This window comes from Hemiscyllium ocellatum, unplaced genomic scaffold, assembly GCF_020745735.1.
Source record: "Hemiscyllium ocellatum isolate sHemOce1 unplaced genomic scaffold, sHemOce1.pat.X.cur. scaffold_780_pat_ctg1, whole genome shotgun sequence".
Taxonomy (NCBI): domain Eukaryota; kingdom Metazoa; phylum Chordata; class Chondrichthyes; order Orectolobiformes; family Hemiscylliidae; genus Hemiscyllium; species Hemiscyllium ocellatum.
Window position 1 is genome coordinate 178,407 of NW_026869231.1, and position 15,871 is coordinate 194,277.

General features: G+C 47.2%; 1 protein-coding gene across 1 annotated transcript in view; it reads right to left on the bottom strand.

Moving 5' to 3' along the window:
• Positions 1-15,871, bottom strand: part of LOC132814274 (activin receptor type-2B-like) — a 30,273-nt gene that overhangs the window by 7,361 nt on the left and 7,041 nt on the right. Inside the window, exons 2-4 of the mRNA XM_060823460.1 lie at positions 15,124-15,272; positions 3,830-3,944; positions 799-937 (exon numbers count right to left, since the gene is read on the bottom strand). Coding sequence (XP_060679443.1) covers positions 799-937; positions 3,830-3,944; positions 15,124-15,272 — 403 coding nt within the window. The remainder of the gene's footprint in view (positions 1-798; positions 938-3,829; positions 3,945-15,123; positions 15,273-15,871) is intronic.

The window sequence follows — 15,871 nt, forward strand, 5'->3', positions numbered from 1 at the left end:
TCCGTTGTCTCGAGGGATTAGATTGTGACTGAATCTGATTCTTTGCTAAAAGATGCAGAGTTAATGAGTCACAGCCAGAAGAAATGAAATGGTTTGCACCAAATGCCTTTTACAAACCCAAAATATTCCCAAGTACAACACAGCCAATGAAAGTGCAGTCATTGTTAGAATTTAGGGAACTAGTTTGTGCATAGTTAGCTCCTCACATACTGCAATGTGGTAATGAGTAGATAATCACCGTCAGTGATGTTGGCTAATGTGTAAATAATCAATATCTCCTTTACAAATACCACTGGATAGCACGTGCACTCAAGGGTAGGTAAAAAAAAACAAAGTTATAAATTGCTGGAGAAACTCAGAAGGTCAGGCAGCAACTGTAGAGAGAAAGCAGAATCAATGTTTCAGGTCTAGTGGCTCTTCTTCAGAACTGAGAGCAGCTAAGGAAAGATATTTGCTGGAGATTAGGGGGAGGGGAGTAAACGGTAGGTGGAGTTGGAGCCCAGCGATAGAGAAAAACGGTTGCGTAGACAAAGGAATAGATAAAACTCAGCCTGGGAGAACGAGGAGGTGCTCATGGGGACCATCAATGGCTGACAGTGGGTTGTTTGCTGGAGCAGCCCATGTGATGACAGGGGACAGTAAAGGCATTACCCTCCCTCAGTCCTGCTGAGATGGTCTGCTCTAATCTCCAGAATGGGACCTTCAGAAGTGAGTGTACTACCAACAGATCTGATCATTGCGACAGTTAAAGGAAAACCTCAGACTGCCTTTTGAAGAAGTAATGGAGTTGAGACTTGCCGTCGGCTGCAGTACATCTCATTACCAGCTCCCACAGTACCAGTCCCATGGCATACATATCTATCCTGAGAAAGGCATCTCGCTGGAAGTTAATCGCGCCCTCCAGGACTTCGGGGGCCATGTATCTTCGCGTCCCGACCTGTGGAGAGAGAGGATTCCTGTGTGAACAAAGCGTAGGCTCTCTATAAGGTACCCACCCCCCCCGTCACTCCCTCAGGGACTGACAGCTCTGCACGGAGCCCGTTCAGTCCACCACCACTCGTTGCCAAAAGACATCACCCTCTGCGCCCGAGGACATTATCAAACCCTTAATTCCAGATGTTTATTGAATTTAAATTCTACCATCTGCTGTGGCGGGATTCAAAACCGAGTGCCCAGAACATCACCGAGGTCTCTGCACTGACAGTCCAATGATAACACCACCTGGCCGTCGCCTCCCCATCTTGGAAACTAGGTGACAAGGGGCTGAGATTCAACATAACCATCACAGACGCCGTCAACATTTGAACACGCAGCTTACCAAAGTCTTTTCCATCTTGCATTCATCAGAACAAGTGCAAATTCCAGACAGTCACACACCTCATAATTACAGTAGTAAAGGATGCTGCCAGGTTGACAAGTCAACTCTAATTGACCTTCAGTAGCCTGCCCTTGCAAAACCCAAAGCAAAACATCCAGGGTTAGATGCGGTTCTTTGATTGGGCAAGAGTTGCTGAACAATTCAGAGAATGCCAGCAGCTACACTAACAGAGGATAGAGTGTGATGCTGGAAAAACACAGCAGCTCAGGCAGCATCGGGAGAGCAGGAGAGTCAATAGTTCAGGCAGGTCCCTTCATCAGTCCTTGTCGAAGCATCGACTCTCCTGCTCCCCAGATGCTGCCTGACCTGCTGTGCTTTTCCCAGCCGCCGCACTGTATCTACTCTGACTCCCCAGCATCTGCAATCCTGACCAGCTACACTCACAAACCACTTTAAGATGATCAGTCAAGCTCATAAGGTGGTCATTTATGGCTGTGGGAATTGATATCCAGACACACACAGGAACCAATTCTCTGCAAACGGAAGGAATTCATTCAAGCCTCGACCCTTTTTGAATTTGGACTTGGAGAACCTATTTTCCATTGCATCTCATGTATTCTTCATGAAGGGCTTTTACCCGAAACGTTGATTTTCTTGCTCCTTGGATGCTGCCTGACCCGCTGTGCTTTTCCAGCACCACTCTAATCCAGACCAGTGGAAGTATCTCAGCCAACTGGAGTTGACTTGCCCACCCTTTCCTCCAACAACATAAATTGTTGTTATCACTTCAAATTTGGCATTCTTGCATATGTCCTGATGAGTGCAAGATGATACAATTCAGCTTCCTGTGCCACTTTCCGGCTCTATGTGAGGTCCCAGCCACACTCAGATATGGGTGAGGTGACATTGGTGGAGTGGTTTCCTCGCAGCCTATCAGTACAGAGTGTGTGCCATGCCACCAAACAGCAGAGGGCCTGCCACACAGCTGAACGAGGCCGGTTCAGAAATTTAACAGAGATTGGACACTAATGGAGCTCCAGCCTTCTGTGCTGTCACCTGACTGGCGTTTTAGAGAAGCTGCACTTGGTTCGTATCAAACAAGTCACAGACATCCTTGCCCGTTTGCCGACAGATGGTGTTACAGGCCGGCACTGGCTGGTACCCACATCCCGTCTCCTGCAGCATTAATCAGAAGTTCCATATTCAACTGGAATACCTCCCTTCCCTTTCGGAGCACCATTGTGCTTTGCTTTTCTAAAGCAGATGGACGGGATGCTGCAGTCAGAGCGAAGGGGGTGAGATGTGTTTTTGCTGCTTCCAGCTCCCGTCCAGATTCCTTTCTGTCTGCACTGCAGGGACCCTGAGAGCCCCATTCTACAGGAGCTCAGGCATAAATCACAATGACACGCACCTATTCACCAGTTTCACAATGGAGTCGTTGAACAATGCACGTCTTCCATCACAAACCATTGATATGATGGGTTCTTGGGGGGGGGGGGAGGGGGGGGAAGAGATATTAGGAGTGCCATATGTTGAATGGTAAATTATCCTCCAAACTCAATAGGAACCAACAAAGACTGAAATAGGACCGGACGGTTGTTACTCAAAATTAAAGATTTTCAATAATAAGGGCAACTAACTCCACCCCATCACGTTTCTCTGGTACATACCGGATTATCTTTATATTGTTCAAAATCACACAACACCAGGTTATAAGTCCAATAGGTTTATTTGGAAGCACTAGCTTTCCAGATACACCTGTTGGACTATAACCTGGTGTTGTGTGATTTTTAACTCTGTCCACCCCAGTCCAGCACCGGGGACCCCCACATGATTATTTTTATATCGGCAAAGTTATTAATTCACATGAGGATTTAATGGTTGTCTTGATGGGTGTGAAATATGCAAACCTTTGACTGGTTACTCAGGGAGCAAGGTTAAGACACAATGTGGAGGAGCCGGAGTTGGACTTGGATGGACAAAGTTAAAGATCGCACAACAGCTAGCTACCTGATAAAGCAGCAGCGCTCCGAAAGCTAGTGCTTCCAAATATAACCTGATGTTGTGTGATTTTTAAACATTCGTCCATCCCAGTCCAACACCGGCACCTCCACAATATGTCTGAATGAATGCAGTCTTGATCCCTAAGTAACCAGGCGAAAGTGAGGACTGCAGATGCTGGAGATCAGAGTCAAAATTAGAGTGTTGCTGGAAAAGCACAGCAGGTCAGGCAGCATCCGAGGGGCAGGAAAATTGATGTTTTTGGCAGGAGCCCTTCACCGCCCCTTCCTGCAGGAAAACGTCGATTCGCCTGCGCCTCAGATGCTGCCTGACCTGCTGTGTTTTTACAGCACCCACTCTAACCCCTAAGTAACCAGTCAAGGGTTTGCATATTGCACACCCCTCGCCACAATTGAGGAGTTCAGTGCTGACCTTTGACCCTATTAATTACATCAGGGTTCTCAAAGTGCCTGGCCATTGGGTTACCCTCGTTCCCAGAATCCCTGTTACCTGTCCATGCGTGTCTCCAGGTGGCTTCCCAGGTTCAAACCTGACGGCCAATCCAAAGTCAGCGATGCACGCTGAGAGGTCTGTTTTCAGTAGCACGTTCTTGCTTTTAAAATCCCTGCAAATAAAGAGAGCAGCGAGAAATGGGATCAAACGCCAACTCCTTCCATTCCTCACCACTTGTGCATCTTACCACATTCTGGGTCCCAGAAAAAGAAAGAAAACACAACACCATCATCAACACCAAACATCGCTGAGGATTACCCTCCTCTATCCCCATGCTGGTCACCTGAACCAATAACATACCATGTAGATTTCATGAGGCAGACATGCAATGGTAAGATAAACAGGAAGCCATCCAGACACTCATGACTGTCACTCAGTCATACAATTTGATAGATGGATTCACTTGGCATCTTTCACGTTCAGTGTTTACAGCCCACCAAGTCTAGTTCAGCCTTTTTTTTGACAGCAAGGTCTCTCAAACAGCAACGTGACAATGACCACAGAATCCCTACAGCGTGGGAGCAGAGCATTCGGCCCATCGGGTCCACACTGACCCTCTGAAGGGCATTCCAGCCAACCACTAACTTCCCCCCTATCCTATCTGTGAAACCCCGCATTTCCCATGGCTAATCAGTCTAACCTGCATATCCCTGGATACTACGGGCAATCTACAAGATGCAGTGCAGAAATTCACCAAAGACCCTCAAACAGCACATTCTAAACCCACAACCACTTCCATCTAGAAGGACAAGTGCAGCAGATACATAGGAACACCATCACCACCTTCGAGTTCCTGGCGAAGCCACTCACCATCCTGACTTGGAAATATGTCACTGTTCCTTCACTGTCGCTGAGCCAAAATCCTGGAATTCCCTCCCTAAGGGCACTGTGGGTCACAAGTAGACCGCAGCGGTTCAAGAAGGCAGCTCACCCCTACCTTCTCAAGGGGCAACTAGGGACAGTCAGTAAATGCAGGGCCCATCCAGCAATACCCACATCCCACAAAAAAAATGAAAATGAAAATTAAAAATTTCCCCATGGTCAATCCACTTAACCCGCACATCTTTGGACTGTGGGAGGAAACCGGAGGTCCCAGAGGAAACCCACGCTGACACGGGGAGAACGTGCAAACTCCACACAGACAGTCGCCTGAGGCGGGAATTGAACCTGCCACTATGAGGCAGCAATGCTTACCACTTGAGCCACCGTGCGGCTGCATCGGATTATTGTTCTGAGGCATGTGGATTGTGACATCAGAATTTTCCGAGAACCCCGGAATCAGAATCTGGGTCATTCTCACTCTGGAAAGTCCAGGGGCACAAATCCAATGCACACAGAGAAACAATGAACCCAGCTGAACTGAAGGTGAACTGTGTGGCCAAAGGAGCAGGGATCGAGTGCAAGGAAGTGACCTGGTCAGTGTCCAGTCACTGAGGTCTAAGGCACACATTCCAGAGTTGGATGCAATGCAGGGAAAGGGCTGATGTCTTGAATTAGAGATCTGAGCTACATATAGATATATATTCAACAAAAAAAGAGCTGAGAAGACACCTTGGATGAAAATAGCAAGGATTCAGAAAATGACTTCAAATAAAATGGCAGAAAAATGTGCAGCATCTGTGGGGAAACAGAGTTAATGTTTAGAATCTTAACATTAGACTCAGAATGTCCACTACATCTCTCTCTCTCTCTCTCTTTCTATTCACAGATGCAGCCAGACTTGCCGAGTTTCTCCAGCACTTTCTGAATTAATTCCAGGATAGAAGGCCACAGGATCAAAATGTCAGAACTCCTTCAAAAGCCACGTGTAGAATCGACAAACAAATGCAGTAATGGAGGTGCAAACCTTCGACTCAATTAAACAGCAGTGTTGCAATGAAGAGTTTTTAGACTTTGCACCTTGTAGATAAACTTCGGTGCGTCAGAGTAGCCTTCCACAATCCTAATTAGCCGTCCATTTAAAGGATGACAAGGTAATTGTCACATCACGTGTGGGGGAATTTACTGAGACTGCCGAGCGCAGATTGGCTACGCTGAATCCTGTGTGTCATTTTATCACCACGTCCATTCAATCTGAGCTGGGCTGTGATGAGGAGGTCTTCAATTCCGGACAGTTCTGGTCTTCAAAGCACCCGCGTTGAGCACATTGTTGTCTCAGAAAGTTCCAACAGTGCACCTTGTGTGGATCCTGTCCAATTACCTAACGTGCCTGGAGTAGGGAGTCTGCAAGAGTCGGAATTATCAGGGATTCACACACAGCGGGCTTTTGCTGCAACTTTAATACTTTGCTCTTCCCACAGTCTCTGGTGTAAACTACATTTCGGAAAGTACTCGAGTATTGCTGAAAAAGTTACACACTTTGGCACTCAGCACTTTCTTTTCACACAGTATAAATGCTGTTTTGTCTTTACTTTGATGCTTCTTGTGAACTGTCCTGCCGAATACAAGTTATGTATTTTCACAATAACACCAAAGTTCATAGTGTCAACCAACCACTTCAAATGGAAGTAATTGGCAGATATCCTGAGATTCTAAAAGGTGCTCTGTTAATATCTACATTTCCTATCTTAGGCTGTGTGTCAGTTTCACGTGGTTATGGTCTTCTCTCTAATCACCTTTATTACCTCTGCCTTGCTGGAAAGGCACCCAGTGCCCTCTTGTATACTTAACTGTATCTTTGAACACCAGTTACACCGAGTCCCCTGCAGTAACGTCCTGCACAAAAATGACTTCTCCAGGTTGTGAGAGAAAAGTCATGTCACTTTTTAATCCCAATCTGCTCCTTTGAAATGTTTTCAGTAAAGAGCTGCGATGGGGACTGGTTTGCGGTGCACGGAGACACCTACAGTGCAGGCTCGATTCCTCCGTTATCATAAAGGATTCTCCTCCTCAATCTCTCCCCTCACCCAAGATGTGGCGACCCTCAGGTGAAACTACCACCACCAGTCGCCTCTCTGTGCTGAGTGTCCAGTCAGACTGTGGTGACTTTACCTTTTATAATCTATATCACTGGGAACAATCTGCCTGGGTCAATGCTCATTAATCTTACCTCTTAACATTAATGATGGCCCACCTCAGCATTAACAGGCTGTTCAGAGATTACAAGACTGTAAACCAGACACTTTTATGGATGCTTTGTATCTTTATGAAAAAATGCACTTGTAGATTATCTGTAAAATGCCTCTTGCCTCCGCATCTTGGGCTATTTTTCTTTGACTAAAAAATGAGGTCTGCAGATGCTGGAGATCACAGCTGAAAATGTGTTGCTGGTCAAAGCACAGCAGGCCAGGCAGCATCTCAGGAATAGGGAATTCGACGTTTCGAGCATAAGCCCTTCATCAGGAATGCTATTTTTCTTTGACAGCAGAAACTTAAATATAAGAGCTTAGGAACTAGTAACGCACCATCTTACCCCGAGTCTCTGGTCACAATACTCTGCAATTAAGAGAGGGAGACACTGGGCAGCAACACCACCAATTGTGGCTAGGGCTGGGCTATCAAGAAGAATTATCCAGCGTCAACACTTCTTCTCCAAATTACTCTCAGAGTAATGTGCACAGAAGCAAGAATTAATAGCTCGATCAGTAGACCACCCAAGGCCTGAACAAGGAACTTTAACTGGAAGGGAACACAAAGCTAATTCCTGCTGTGTCTCATGGGGGAGAGAAACATTCTCCCCCGTGAGATTCCCTACAGTATGGCCCAATAAATCCACACCAACCCTCCAAAGAGTAACCCACCCATTCCCCTACTCTATATTTGGCAATTTAGCATGGCCGATTTACCTGACCTGCACATCTTTTGGATTGTGGGAGGAAACCGGAGCACCCGGATGGAGAATGTGCCAACTCCACACACAGTCGCCCCAGGGTGGAATCGAACCCGGGTCCCTATGAGGCTGCAGTGCTAACCACTGAGGCACTCTGCCGCCCCGTGCCACCTTAACCAATCGCCAATGACAATGAACTAAACTTATCACGTTCCTCGCTTGCTGGGTGTCGCTAATTCTTCTAACTCAAGCAAGAGCAGCGGTAGGCCATTCGGCCCCTCGCCATTGAGGATAGAATTATGGCCTAAGCCCATTCCTGCTCATCCCTGATTTATCTCAAATCTATTGTCCTTTGCCTCAAAACTATTCCGAGATCCTGCCTTCCACCACTTGTGGGAATGAGAATTCCACAGGCTAACAATCCTCAGAAACCCCTTTCTGGTTAAATGACTGCCCCTGGTTCCAGTTTCTCCCACCATTATAAACATCGCCTCAGCATCCAGCCTGTTGGGTCCTCACAGAATCATTCAGTAAAATTGCCGCCCATTCTTGTCAACTCAGGGAGACACAGGCCCAATCCGTCTAAACTCTTTCTTGATCGGTAAGGGAGTCAAAGGTTATGGGGAGAAGGCAGGAGACCAGGATTGAGAAACCTGCCAGCCATGGTTGAATGGCACAACAGATGGGCCGAATAGCCTAATTCCAATCCTATTACTTTACGGCCTTTCCACGTGACGTAACATTTCACCCCAAAATCAGCCGAGTGTCCTTTCCCTGTCTTATGCCATTATACCCTCTTTAAACGAGGAGAGCAAAACTTCCCACAATCCTCCAGATGTGGCTTCACCAACACCCATATCACAGGGGCAAAGCAACCCTGCTTTTATAAAAGCTAACAACAACAGCAGATGCTGGCACTCTGAAACAAAACCAGAAAGTGGAGAAATTCAGAGGTTCTGGCAGCACCTGTGCAAACAGAAATCGAGTTAACATTTTGAGTTCAATAGGACTCTTCAGAGGAAGATGTACTAGACTGGAAACCAATTAACCAGTTCTCTCCAAACAGATATACTGCCAGACCTGCTGAGTTCCTCCAGCACTAGCTGTTTTTATTCTTCCTTGTATTTTCCATTCCCCCTGTAATGAATGACAATATTTCACTTGCTGCATGTGCTAACATAGGCTGATGCAGTACAGAAGAGGCACTTCAGCCCATTGAGTCTGTACTACCTCACTCTTTTCCCACACCCAGATCCTTCTATGTTCTGCAGTCTCTCCCCTGCTTTATTATTCTTCCTACCAGAGGGCACAGGTTCACATCTTCCCATATAATAGTCCATCTGCGACATTTTAGTCCACTCACATAACTTAGCTACATTCCTTTTCAGACTTGGACACAAGATCTGGGAGCAGATTTAGGCCATTTGGCCCATCCAGTCTGTTCAGCCGTTCAATCATGGCTGATATGTTTCACAACCCCAATCTCCGAACTTCTCCCCGTAACGGTTGATCCCCTGACTAATCAAGAACCAATCTGTGACTGGAATACCCTCAGTGACTTGGCCTCCACACACTTCTGTGGCAATTAGTCCCACAGATTAACCACCCTCTGGCTGAAGAGATTCCTCCTCCTCTTAGCTCTAAAGGGTCTTCACTTCACTCTGGAGTGAACATTTGCTTTCTTTACAACCACATATTCAGGCTCTTCTTCCAAGTCCTTGATATGGACTGCACCCCACCCCTCATCTCTAGTCTCCATGAAGATAGGCAGGACTGCAGTTCAACAGCTCCTCTGCGGGACAGCACTGCACTCTCTGATGCCCTGAACTAGGCATTGAACCATTAACCTTCTGGTCCAGAGGCAATAGGTTCTGCTCACTGAGCCAATAGTTTATTGTGCCATAGCTCAGTACATTAGTATACCTTTAAGAGACATACTCATGACATCACTGTATCACAGCACACTCTATCGTATCTCGATGACTTGAAACATGACACTCCACTGGAAGCATGCTCCTGTATTAGTTGTAAACTAATAGTTAAGTGACAGCCTAGTTGTGCGTGCACACTCCTCGAGGTCTCCAATATATAAAAATGCCCTTCAGGTCAGACCAGTCCGTTCTGGTCAAAAACACTGACCTAATGATTATCATCCCACCTTGCAGCCCATGATTCCACAACCTTACGTGGCCTGGCTTTGGGCAGGGGTACTCCTTCAAGGACCTCTGCCAGCCGTGAAGGCAGCACCCGTCAGATTCTCACAACCCTCTGGGTGAAAATGCATTTCCTCACATTCCCTCTAAATCTCCTGCCTTAAACCCATGCCCCCCGGTTTTGGATCTCCCCACCCAGGGGAAAAGTTGCTTCCTAGTTACCCTATGTTACAATTTTGAACATCTCAATCATGTCCCCCCCCACCCCCCGCAGTTTCTTGTGCTCCAAGGAAAACAATGTCTATCCAATCCCTCATCATCACTGAAAGTCTCCAGCCCAGGCAACATCCGGGTAAATCCCCTCGGTATATTGCTGGAGTGTGTGTAAAATGGTCAGTTGCACTAAATGTTTGTTCGATTTTTCAATCCTGTAACATCCTCATTTCAGTTTCTCATGTCACATAAACATTGCTATAAAAACACCCGCAACACCATATTGACACCTTTTGATGTGGAGATGTCGGTGTTGGACTGGGGTGTACAAAGTTAAAAATCACACAACACCAGGTTATAGTCCAACAGGTTTAATTGGAAGCACTAGCTTTCGGAGCGACGCTCATTTATCAGGTGATGGTGGAGGGCTCGATCCTAACACACAGAATTTATAGCAAAAATTTACAGTGTGATGTAACTGAAGTTATACATTGAAAAATTGATTGTCTGTTAAGTCTTTCATCTGTTCGAATACAGTGATAGTTTCACTTCTTTCATGTGTAAATCACAAAACCTTTTTTAAAAAGTTGCATTCTCGGGCTAGCTATTAACAATGGTGATAGCTAGACAATATGTTGAAGGTAAAAAATGAGGTCTGCAGATGCTGGAGATCACAGCTGCAAATGTGTTGCTGGTCAAAGCACAGCAGGTCAGGCAGCATCTCAGGAATAGAGAATTCGACGTTTCGAGCATAAGCCCTTCATCAGGAATTCCTGATGAAGGGCTTATGCTCGAAACGTCGAATTCTCTATTCCTGAGATGCTGCCTGACCTGCTGTGCTTTGACCAGCAACACATTTGCAACCAATATGTTGAAGGTGTTAGCCCCCAGTGTTCTCTGTCTATGCCATGGTGTTTAGATTGATTCTAATCTAAAAAGTGAGGTAACGGAGTTTTACATAAATTTATGCAGTTTTTGAGTCTCTGTCTATGCCATGATGCCATGAACTTTATGTAGAACTCTTGAGCTCAAAAACTGCATGAATTCATGTAAAACTCCGTTATCTCACTTTTTAGATTAGAATCAATCTAAACATCATGGCATAGACAGAGAACACTGGGGGCTAACACCTTCAACATATTGTCTAGCTAACACCACTGTTAACAGCTAACCCAAGAATGCAACGTTTAAAAAAAGGGTTTTGTGATTTACACATGAAAGAAGTGAAACTATCACTGTATTCTAACAGATGAAAGGCTTAACAGACAATCAATTTTTTTCAATGTATAATTTCAGTTACATCACACTGTAAATTTTTTGCTATAAATTCTGTGTGTTAGGATCGAGCCCTCCACAGCCACCTGATGAAGGGGCATCACTCCGAAAGCTAGTGTGCTTCCAATTAAACCTGTTGGATTATAACCTGGTGTTGTGTGATTTTTAACTTTGGACACCTTTTGAGGCAGCTTGCTATGTCTTCTACAGCTTAGTAGAGAAAGCAGTGTAGTGGAAATTGCCGATCAGGGTGGGTCATGCCATCAAAGAGATACTTTTAGAGAGAGCAGACCTTGAACACTGAAACAACTTGAGAGATTCAATACTAAAAGACTGGAGTGTGTAATTACAGCAACACACCTCCAGGAGGCAGCATTTCACAGCCCAAGAAAAGAAATCTCCACTTTTCTTGACTGGGTTGTCCTATTTAATCAGGAAAGCCACTTATTCACAGTTTCCGTGAGTGAAATGTGATTCCACAAAAGCACCTGCCAGGATTCCATCCTATGGAACAGTCACGGAACTGGAGCTATTTATGAGGGATCCCAACCAAAAAACGAGGAGAATTCTGGACCACGGCTTCAAAATACTGGCTAAACATCCCACGCAGACGCAGGGAGAAATATGCAAACTCCACACAGACAGTCCCCCCCCGATGTGGGAATCGAACCTAGGTTCCTGCCGCTGTGAGGCACCAGTGCACAGTGGCATAGTGGTTAGCAATGCTGCCTCACGGTGCCAGAGACCCGGGTTCAGTTCCTGCCTCAGACTGTGTGGAGTTTGCCCATTCTCCCCGTGTCTGTGTGGGTTTCCTCCGGGTGCTCCGGTTTCCTCCCACAGTCCAAAGATGTGCAGATTAGGGTGAATTGGCCATGCTAAATTGCCCGTAGTGTTAGGTGTAGGGGAATGAGTCTGAGTGGGTTGCGCTTCGGCGGGTCGGTGTGGATTTTGTTGGGCTGAAGGGCCTGTTTCTGCATTGTAAGTAATCTAATCTAACCACTGAGCCACTTCACTAGAAGCAGTGTGGCTGTGGCAACTTGTCTCCTTGGTAGACTCTGGGCTTACCAAACCCCCACGCCCCTACCCTAGAAGCTGGGTACAAAGCTCTCTTTAAAACCCCTCCACTGTAGGCACCAGGCATAAAGCTCTCCAAAACCACCTCCCACACGTGGTAAACACCCCGGTCTCCGGCACACACAGGGACAGGGAGCTGGTGGCTGGTTTGGTAGTGGAGTTGTTGGTGGCTACGTGAATCTGCCAGTTCTGGACAGCATCGCTCATAAATACCGTCTCCAAGGTCTGGCCAAAGGGAGTGAGAGAGAGATAGAAAAAGAGAGAGAGAGAGAGAGGGGAAGCCAAGCGAGCATTTCCCGGCATCGAGGGAATCCACTCCCATCGATTACAGGTTGCACAAGATTCCTGGCGAGTGGGAATTTACTGGATTCACACGGAATGATGGCAAAAGGCAAAAAAAAATTCCCCTCAAGAAATGAGTGTGCACTTCAAGAAAGGTCAATGTATAAAGGCGGGTGAACTCTAATGTGAAGAGGGAATAGAACTCATGGGGCAGTTGAGGTAAATCACGCAGATATATGAAAGGGGAAGCTGGAGAAACACATGACCGAGAAAGGGATAGAAGGATATCGAGTGATAATGAAGGACAGAGGAACAGGAGGAGGCTAATATACAGCACAAACACTGGGATAGACTTGTTGGGCCATATGGCCCATTACTGTGGTGCACAGTCTCTCATATGACTGCACTCTGAGAAGCGAGATTAAGCTGTATCTTGCAGACAGTTCAAAGACCAGTTGACCTGACTTGATGGGCTGAAGGGCCTCTTCTGAGCTGTTTGACTCCATAGCCCAGTTGAAAGGACAGCTCGCTTTCCTGGCCTCGGGACCAATGGGCTGCCAATAGAGACCTCCGGTGCACAGAAACCCGCACACCAAGTTCAGAGCAAACGGACCTGCTAAAGGCGTTTTCCCCGTGTCCCAGTGAGCAGACAGCGTCCGGCTCAATCACTGACCCATCAGTCACCACGGCCATGGCAATAGCCAGAGATACGGATGTGGGCATAATCATCAGCCACAAGGAGCAAACACTGGGGCCCTCCTGTCAGGGTGGCAATGTCCCTATCTCTGGGCTGGGGGGACAGGTTCAAATCCCACCTCAGAAAGCAGTGGCCACTGAGGCTTGTCCAAACAGGTTGGTTGAAAAGAAAAGCAAAGCACCCATCGACTCGCGTTGCAGAATGCTGGAATTCTCCCTCCTCTGCAAAAGGCAATTTGCAATGAGGCTCAACCGGAACATCCAAGGCTGAGATTGAGAAGGAACTATCAGCAAAACAGAACAGAACTGAAATGCACTGCAGCCAGCATCAAACAAGGGGCTTTCATGGCCTGAAGGAGGGTGACTGGTTCCTTTTCAATGTTGGAATTGGAGCAGTCTCCACTCCTTCCTCTACTGCATTCCGTACATGCACCAGCCCCTGCTCCCAGGTCATTGGTCCCGAGGCCAGGAAAGCAATCTGTCCTTTTGACTGGTTATGGAGTCAAACAGCACAGAAGAGGCCCTTTGGCCCATCAAGTCAGGTCGACTGGTTTTCGAACTGTCTGCGAGATACAGCTCAATCTCGCTTCCCAGAGTGTAGTCATATGAGAGTTACCCCTCAACTCCCTTTTCTAAATGATACAGGGCCCAAAACTGCTGACAGTATTCCTAAAGTGGACTGTACCAGCCTCAGCAATACATCGCTACTCTTGTATTCTAGCCTTCTCAAAATGAATGCTAACATTGGATTTGCCTTCCTCTTGCAAGGATGCCTTCCTTGAAGAAGCTCTCTTCCTCCCTCTATAAGGATTTCAGTGAGTCTCTCTCTCACTGCACCCCCCAGGTCATCTCCTCTGCAATCTTCTTCCTGACCTCTCCGCCCCCACCCCACTCCGGCCTTTCACCTTCACCTCCTTCCACCTATCGCATCTCCATCGCCCCTCCCCCAAGTCCCTCCTCCCTACCTTTTATCTTAGCCTGCCTGGCACCCTCTCCTCATTCCTGATGAAGGGCTTATGCCCGAAACGTCGAATTTCCTGTTCCTTGGATGCTGCCTGACCTGCTGTGCTTTAACCAGCAACACATTTTCAGCTTTGCCTTCCTAACTGCCGACTGAGCCTGCATGTTAACCTTAAGACAATCTTGAGTTAGGACTCTGAAGTCCCTTTGAGTTTCAGATTTCCGAAGAATTCCCCCATTTAGAGTACGCTTCTAAATCTCCTGACCAACATGCACAACCCTGTAAGTTCCCACACTGTACACCACCTGCTGCTCCTTTGCCCACTCTCTGAGCCTGAGCAAGTCCTTCTGCAGCCTCCCCGCTCCCTCAGCACTACCTGCCCCTGCCCTTATCTTTGCGCCATCTGCAAACTTGGCAACACTGCCCTCGGTTCCTTATTCCAGATCGCTAATGTATAATGGGAATAGTTGCTGTCCCGACAATGACCCCTGCGGAACTCCACAATTACCATCCTGAAAAAGTCCTCTTTATCTTCAAGCTCTGCCTTCTGCCAATCAGCCAATAGTCCAGCCGTGCCAGTAACTTGTCCCTAACACCATCAGCTCTTGTTTTTGTGTCAGGCCTTGTGGAAATCCAAAGGTCCTCTGGCTCCCCTTTGTCTAACTTGCTCGTTACCTCTTCCAAGAATTCTAAACGATTTGTGACTCAGCTCTATTTTACCACACACTTCCAATCACTCTGCGATCTCATTTTTATTACCGGACTCTGAAATCTGACCAATGGCTAACCGGCCTATAGTTTCCTGTCTTCTGCTTCCCTCCCTTCTTAAGTTGGGAGGATAATGTCAGCAGGGCCCCTCACATCATACCTGTGGGCGATTGCAGGCTTCGGGCCCTCTCCTTTGTATCGGGGAATGTCTTCATGAAGGAAAGCTAAGCCACAGGACATTGTCTCCGCGATGTGACCCAGTTCGTTCCAGCTGATCACGTTGCCTTTCAGATAATCGGACAACGAGCCCTGTGTTTAAACAGAAACAAGATGGAGGTCAATGGCTATGTGTCCACTCATCACGCAGCGCCAATGGGGATGTCAACCACGTTAGCTGAGATGGTTCAGTCTTTTATTTACCCTACATTGGCAAAGCCCAGGCCACTCCTGGGCGGCACGGTGGCACAGTGGTTAGCACTGCTGCCTTACAGCACAAGGGACCTGGGTTCAATTCCCGCCTCAGGCAACTGTCTGCGTGAAGTTTGCACATTCTCCCCGTGTCTGCGTGGGTTTCCTCCGGGTGCTCCGGTTTCCTCCCACAATCACAAAGATGTGCAGGTCAGGGTGAATTGACCAAGCTATACTGCCCATAGAGTTCAGGGATGTATAGGTTCGATGCATTAGTCAGGGGAAATGTAGAGTAATAGGGTAGGGGAATGGGTTTGGGTGGGTAACTGTTCGGAGAGTCGGAGTGGACTTGTTGGGCCAAATGGACTGTCCCCACACTGCAGGGGATTCTAAAACTCCAGTGTTCCTGCTCCGGACCATCGCTCGACTGCCTGAAAGGTCTACTCCAGGATCCTGAAGGAGATCGCGTCTAGAGCGAAGCACTGTCCAAGTGAGTTTAC